General features: G+C 37.0%; 1 protein-coding gene across 2 annotated transcripts in view; it reads left to right on the top strand.

Moving 5' to 3' along the window:
- LOC107730213 (ribosomal protein S6 kinase alpha-5-like) overlaps positions 1–7,785 on the top strand; it is a 38,775-nt gene extending 30,990 nt beyond the window's left edge. Inside the window, exons 13-17 of one of the 2 annotated variants that reach the window (XM_016540973.1) lie at positions 2,680–2,850; positions 3,160–3,351; positions 6,572–6,731; positions 6,830–6,993; positions 7,073–7,785. In XM_016540973.1, the coding sequence (XP_016396459.1) occupies positions 2,680–2,850; positions 3,160–3,351; positions 6,572–6,731; positions 6,830–6,993; positions 7,073–7,360 (975 nt within the window). In that variant the 3' untranslated portion in view covers positions 7,361–7,785. The remainder of the gene's footprint in view (positions 1–2,679; positions 2,851–3,159; positions 3,352–6,571; positions 6,732–6,829; positions 6,994–7,072) is intronic. The other variant, XM_016540974.1, reaches the window with a different exon arrangement.
- Positions 7,786–8,166: the final 381 nt, after the last annotated feature.

Consider the following 8,166-nt stretch of genomic DNA (forward strand, 5'->3'; position numbering starts at 1 on the left):
TCGCTTTGGATAAAAGTGTCTGCTAAATGACTAAATGTAAATATGTTATATGTATTATTTTTATTTTGTGTGTGTGTGTGCCAGACATCCTGATTCATCGTCCTATTATTCATTAGTATGATAAGCTTGAGTCAGTTGGGCACCTCTTCAGATCTGTAAAATGTGTATGTGTGTGTGCATTCCCACTTGCCAAATGGAGGTTATCAACACCCACCCTCTGTACCCAGTGCCGTGCCCTAGATGAAAAGCAAAGCCGCCCTGCCCGGTCACGGTCTTTGTTCCTCTATACCAGAGATAATGAGAGATATTAGCTTGCTCTTTTTCATTTGCCTCTCTTTCTTCTTTCGTGCACACACACACTTGCACACTCATACACTCTTTTGTCATCCCACCCACGTATGGCACGCAAACACTTGTTCTGCCATTCACTTATTCACACTCATTCAGCATATAATGAGACTGAAGCCCATTTATTAAATCATTTTGAATGTGAACCTTTGCCAAGTGATTTTTCCTGCTCCTTCTGAGTTCAAAGGCAGCATGCCCTCTGACTTTCTTTCTGTCATTAAATGTACGTCTCCACCAGGATAGAAGGCTTTACACTTCATAATAGATTATCTACAGGTGCATCTCAATAAATTAGAATGTCGTGGAAAAGGTGTAATTGCGATCATATACTGTTCCATGTGGTTATTCTTGCAAATAATGTATTTCTTTGTGGTCCCTAATTTTATATTTAGTGTTATGCCCAGTGCTGGTCCTAGAGTTCTGGGGGCCCAAAGCAAAGCTTTGTCAGGGGTTCTCTGTCAGTGTGTCCAAAATGTCCTTCGACACTTTAATCTGTACTTTCAGAGCAGTTTCACTGTCAACAAACAACAGTAAGTTAAAACAGTCAGTAGTACAATAAAAAGAGTTATAAACAAAAGATACAAAATAAACAAGTTAGCCTACTAAAAATAATAGCCTACAACAGCAGGATTATTAGGCTGCTGTCACTTTAAGACTGAATGAAGACTGAGATTTAATATACTGACAGTAAGACAAAACTGACGGCATTTAAAGGGTTAGTTCACCTCAAAATGAAAATTCTGTCATTAATTACTACAGTCGAATTAATATTAAAATATGAGCAGAAGAAAGAAAGAAAAAACCATCAACAACGGAGATAGAGGGGCCACCTTGATATATTTTAAAAATATAATAATAATGATAATGAACTCTCAAGAAATCTTATCATTAGAGACTAACGACTATCATGAACAAATCCAATATGTTTTAAAAAAATATTATTTGAAATGGAATATATGAAAAATGAAGAAGAACATTTAAAAGTTCAAATAATATTTTCATGTTTACCAGCACTACAGTCTCAGAACAAATGACACACATCAGTTTAAAACAGAAAGAATGAAGGCATAGTTACTTTTTGTTTACTCTTCTTTTAATTTTCAGTCTGTATCTTTGTTTACTGTGTATCACAATAATCCGTCATGCCATCGCGTTCATGATCGACGTACCGCTCTATCAGTGCCCTTATTTGTGCATCTTTTGTTTGAAGAAGACATGATATGTGCACATGCACGGTGCTGGTTAAAGTTCAGAGCACAAGAGAATATGAAATATGTTCACATAAACTCTGGTCCGGATATGAACTATGATCAGTGCAGAGAGTGTTGTTAAACTCATCACGGCGTTCATGCAGAAACTGCTCTCTCATGCGCGCTCCACGTGTTGTTAAATATTAAATATTGTTACGGTCATGTTTACAGAGGTGAACTGACAGCACGGAAGCTTGTTCATGAGATTTGAATTCTCTGCTGTAAGACGACATCATGCGTAATACAGCGCAGTGATTGGATCATAAGACTTCATTCTCATGAATAATACTCAGAAGAAGAGCTCAGAAAACTGATGACGTAGACACGTACTCTCCAGCCACGACAGCCAATCACCACTGCAAATTAACGCATATACGTCACTTTTGATGTCGGTTCAACTTTGCTTTTTGAATCGGAAGAACGAAATTGCTCCAAAAATGAAAAAAGATCCACTTTTCACTTAATAATAGACATAATGAGTGCTATTTTTGTTTTCACTGATGCGCAACCTAACCTGTTCATATATTTTAACATCTCAAAAAATGTGTTTTAGGGTTTCATGACCCTTTAAATCATCCTTGAGAGCAAGAGTGTGTAGGGAAGATCGGCACTGCCTATGCTTCTGTTATTATGTGGATTGATAAGAAAGTGTCAGGAAATTATTGGAAAGAGAGGAGAAATTTGTTCTGGATGTGTTTGAGGCCAGACTCGAACCCTATTGCTCACATGAGCACCAAGGCTCAAAATTTCTGGAGCACATGCGATAACCACTGCATCGTTACACTGAATGACTTGAGTTCTCTAACACTGTTATTATAGTTAACTTAAACTAAAAATTTAACCATAAAAAGACATTTTAGTAAATAAAATAAACATTTACTGAAATAAGTTTTAAAAAGCTTTAGAAAGCATTAAAAAAACTAAAACTAAAATGAATAAATAAAATTAATACAAACTATATAGAGTAGCTAAAACTAAAAAGTGAAATGAGAAAATGTAAAAGTAAAATCTAGTTCAAAATATTAACAAACGTATATTAGTATATCAGTGATATTAAAATAACACTACTTTGTTTGTGTAGCTACACACATATCTTGTTCTGGAGCTCCTGCAAGGTGGAGAACTGCTGGAGAGGATCAGAAGGAAGCAGCACTTCAGCGAGACGGAGGCTAGCCGCATCATGCGCAGACTGGTGTCTGCCGTCAGCCACATGCATGATGTTGGTGTAGTGCACAGGGACCTCAAACCTGAGGTACAGCACGCCACAACACATCCACTGTCATTATCTCAAATGTACAACCCACATGTCACAGTACTCCAGGCCGATGGGCCCCAAAGCACAGGTTGGGCAGAACTTTACACACCTCAGGATTGACAAGTCTCACTTAATTAAAAGGAAACTTATTCAAGAAACATCTACCTTGTTAAGTTTATGCTCCTCAATTTTGCTTGTATTTCAGTTTGGTGAACAGTGAATTAGTAAACGTTTGTGTAAACTAATAAGGTTTTTTTTTTATTTGCTTTATTTTTCTGACTGTGTAATGGAGTTTTCTCTTTGTAGAATTTGCTCTTCACTGATGACACTGAGAATTCAGAGATAAAAGTTATTGACTTTGGCTTTGCACGGCTCAAACCCCCCGACAATCAGCTCCTGAAGACCCCCTGCTTCACTCTTCAGTACGCTGCACCGGAAATCCTCAAATACGACGGTTACGATGAGTCCTGTGACCTCTGGAGTTTAGGAGTTATTTTGGTAAGGCCAATATTAAGTTATGGGTACTAGGAAGGGTAATTTTTTTTTTTTTTTTTTCAAGATTGCTAATTTATGCATTACCAAGACGGCTGACGAGTGCTAAATGAGTGAGAGTGACTTAAAGTTGCTCCCTTTACAAATTATTGTTTTTGAGGTCCTATTTCAGTTAGTTCTCAGCAATAGTGGTGACTGATATATGTTTGCCGTTTTTAATTATCAGCATTGGATGACACGTTTTTTGAAAATTGCTATCTAAAATATAAATCTAATTTTAAAAATGTGTTTTTATCAAGTTCAGATTCATTTGATTCATTTTCAAATTATTTCTATTTTAGTAAATATTATGTCAATTAGGAGAGGGCGCTAGTGAGCAGGCATGGAGTAGGTTGTGTTTTGGGCGAGCTCCGCTAAATTTTATTACGTTTTGGGCATTTTACGTTTTACAAAATGGTACTAAAACATTCTGTTTTGGAATCTCAACTTTTTTTTCTTTACTGCGGTACGTAAATATTATGTCAATTAAAGTCATTATCTCTAAATTAAATAGTGATATCTAGGGCTGTCAGCTTAACGCGTTAAATTAGTTATGAAAAAATAACCCGATTAAAATATTTTAACGCAGTTGATGCACTGTAATAAACTGAGCCGTTTACTTCATTCTGAAATGAATCAGCCATTTGAGAATCGAATGAATGAGTAACTCATAAAGACATTTAACGCCACCTGCTGGCAGTTTTATTTTCTCATTTAGAGTATTATTAAATTTTTTTTTAAAAAAGGAAAAAAAAAAACATTAAAGGGATAATTCACCCAAAAAAAAAAAAAAAGGTCATCATTTACTCAAACCTGAATGACTTACTTTCTTTTGTGGAACGTAAAAGAAGGTATTTTGAAGACTGTTGCTAACAAAGCTGTTTTAGTTACCAATGATTTCCATTGCATGAACAAAAAAATCTGAGATGTTTCTCAAATTATCTCTTTTATGTTCCATAGTTAATATTAGGCCGTTGTGGCATAAACGTTTATGTCTAATAAATTTTATGTTGAATCAAATAAAATGTCTTTCTAAAGCTGCTATTTGTAATGTCTATTTAATACTTTCTCATTTAACAAAAAATAGCTTTAAATAATCTTTTGGGGTATTTTCACAGCCAAATGTAATTTGCGATTTATTAGATTAATTAAATGATACATCATGTAATTAATTAGATTAAAACATTTTATCAACTGAGAGCCCCTAGTGATAATCATTTAATGTATATTGGTTTTATATCGGCCATTCGCCACCCATCCAGATAACAGCATCGGCCATCAAAAAAATCCATATCGGTCGACCACTAATCTGTAGGGAAGCTCACTAGGGTTAGAAACTAATTTTATGGAGAAGAGAAAGTGGCAAGTGCTAAATGAACCTTTGTCACACGGAAGTATCTCATTTTTCAGCCTTTTTTAAAGGAAATAAAACACTGAATGGTGCATTTTGTATGAATATATGAGTGCTTTCTCCTATTTCTGCAAATATGAGATTCTGTATCCACACAAGCTTTTATCCTCCTTCATGTAGATTATTTACTCCTTTTGGATATGAATCCATGTCTTGCTGTTTCTGACACTTATTCATTTGAACACCAACCAAAATAAACAAACTATCAAGCCTTTCCAAAACAACTTAGCATTACTGATCCTCGCGACTACCCTTAAGCAGAAATTTTTCAAGCCAGGACTTCATTGAGAGAAAGATGAGTGGAGATAGCGAGAAGGAGCCTGGGGTAGATGTCCATAGCTGAGTTATTTTTGTGGCCCTCTGTACTGGGGAGCAGGACCTGGCTGGGGGGAGAACAGAGTAGTGCAGCAGAGTTTGACGTGATGACCACTGACAGGCTGTGAGCTGAGAGACCCTGGAGCGCTCTGCACAGCATGGAGAGAGACCACAGTGCAGAGAAAGACAAGAGCTTTGTAGCTTATTTAGCTGTGCACTTTTTTCCATTTACTTTTCATAACAGTTATGTGTTCTTATCTCTAATTTATTGATATAGCACATTTAAAAACAACAAAAGTTTATCAGTGTGTGTTGTGCTCAAACACGGACAAATGGAAAATACACATTACATCTGTCCAGCACACAATGACTGTTACATGTGACAATGTCCAGCTAGAACAAATAAGTCTTAAGGCACAATTTGAATGTATTGATGAGGACACAATGGAGTGTGGCTATTTTCTGACCTCGGCACCAACAGAGAAGGCACAATTATCTTTAAACATCAAGCACCAAGAGTGAGTAAGGAGCAGCTGGTTGGCACATTTAAGAGATCTGTAGGTGTGATGGAAACTGCAGAGATCAGTGTAACAAGGTTCCATTTCACTTACAGCTTTAAAAGCAAAAAACAAAACTGTATACTGTGTCCTCAGAAGAAATATGTTCACTCTTGATGGTAACAGTCAGAAGCTCACTGATTGTCCTGTTCAAGACAAGAAATATTTTAGTTTGCTAATAGCTCTAAGCAAGAAGATTGAACTTTTCAGAACAGCTTTAATATGTTGATAGATGATGATGATGCGTATTTTTGATTTTATATTTTGTTTCTAGGGTGATACTGTAACATTCTTTCCAGGGACTACAGATGAAAAATGTCATTTGGCAAATTTTTGCATATTTACAGTAATGTTTATTAATGTGCACTGTCCCAACATTTAAACATCATCTTGGCAATAAAAAAGGATTTAAAACAGACATCGACAGGTATAAAATCAATATGTGGAAACATTCCCAATCCATTATACATCCATAATGTGACATATTTTGTCATTAAATGTAAGGCAGGGCTTGATTTTATTCATCGGGAATTGATTGTATCAAAAAGTGTGTTTACTGTCTTGGTGACATCTTCAAAACAGGAAGTTGTCTCAGAGGTGGATCAAATGATAACTTTTTCATGAAAGATTACTAAAATAAACTTTATAAAATGTGATACCTTTTTTTTCTTTGGAATAATGCAAACTTATGGTTTGTGCACAATAAAACCAAGAACATGTATTTGGAAAATAAATTTGACTTTAAAAGGAAGGTACAGCTCTGTATCATTTGCATAACAGTGAAGGTAAATTTCATGTCTTTTTTTCTTAATGAATCGCATGTGAAGAAAATTAATTGGTTGTAAGATAGAACCTTGAGGTACCCCGCATTAAGGTGCACTTGTGTTTTTTTATTTTGTTGCAGTACACCATGCTATCTGGCCAGGTCCCATTTCAGTGCCATGGGAAGAGTCTAATGCACACCAGTGCAGAAGAGATTATGAGGAAGATCAAACAAGGAGACTTCTCTTTCGAAGGTGAAGCCTGGAGGAATGTGTCTAATCAGGCCAAAGATCTGATACAAGGTAAGACACAGCTGAAGATGTTTAGAGACCATTTTGCAGTGATTTAAATTGGAATGCATTTGTTAAAACTAAAATGTGCCTGACCTGCCATGGTTCAGAGCTGCTGACGGTGGACCCTGACAAGCGGATAAAAATGTGTGGTCTACGCTATAATGCCTGGCTGCAGGATGACAGTCAGCTCTCTTCCAACCCTCTTATGACCCCTGACATCCTGGGATCTTCTACCATATCAGTGCACACCTGTGTCAAAGCCACCTTCAATGTAAGAAAGAGAAAAAAACAGAAGGATGCTAGAAAATAAAGATTACAACATAAAATAATACTGTTATTGTCTTCCCCAGGCCTTTAATAAGTGTAAGCGGGAGGGCTTCCGACTCCAGACAGTTGACAAGGCTCCTTTGGCCAAACGCAGAAAGATGAAGAAGACCAGCACCAGCACAGAGACCCGCAGCAGCTCCAGCGAGAGCGCACACTCATCATCCTCTTCCTCCCAGTCTCAGGATAAGACACCACCAGGTGGAGAGACAGCTATTATTCCCCAGGCCTCCGTGAGCACACCTCTCACTCTTGGCCCTGACGATGAGCCCTCTCAGGGCGAGCCCCAGCCTGCCTTCACATTTTCAGAGTGAACCTGTCTGAGAGTTGGACAACAGGATAGGTTACGTAATTAGGATACATAATTATCCCACCGTTCTTTCTCCTCACACTCTGGCAAGGCTGTACAACTCCAGAATTTGCATGCGGGGACCAACTCAAATCCATCACTAGCAATAGATGCATACCATGAGTGCTGAAGACTGAGCTTGAGTGAACTTCTGGCTCAAGTCCTGCATGGCGAAACCTCACTGCATCCAGTCCAGTGTCTCAAACAGGAGGGAGAACTTCACTTTTAGGAGCATCAAACCTTCCACTGATGGTGAAAAAAGGAAAGTCTGCTTCTGCAGTGTCAAAGACCAGGCACTTTGCTTCGGGCAAAAAAAGGAAAGGGATATGTATTTTAAAAGAATATAAATAGAATTTACAAAAGAGGAGATTTATTGTTTTATCAGACTTCTCTCAAATTTGGTATATGATACATATTTGGTATATATCAATGTGTCAAATATGACAGCTCCATTTGTGCTGGGAGCTTCGTGGTATTGATTCACATATCTAACTTTGATCTTTGACTTCTTCCAAAAGATTTTACTGAAGTAGCAACAATTAGGTGTTAATAGTTTCCTTGGAAGCATTTCATTGTAAAACTCTTGTTAGTTACCCATGGCAAGGTAAAAAAGACAGTGTTTCTTATTTACATGTTATTTGAAATTTCTGTTGAGATCCTTTCCTCAGGTTATTTATTTGTTCTTTTAAACTTGAATTCATTTTTTAAGAGACTTGAAGGTGAAGTCACATTTACTCTTGCACTAAGAAATTTTCTGGACGAAATCCAGTT

Source organism: Sinocyclocheilus rhinocerous, unplaced genomic scaffold (genome assembly GCF_001515625.1).
Source record: "Sinocyclocheilus rhinocerous isolate Xijiao unplaced genomic scaffold, SAMN03320098_v1.1 scaffold1419, whole genome shotgun sequence".
Classification (NCBI taxonomy): Eukaryota; Metazoa; Chordata; class Actinopteri; order Cypriniformes; family Cyprinidae; genus Sinocyclocheilus; species Sinocyclocheilus rhinocerous.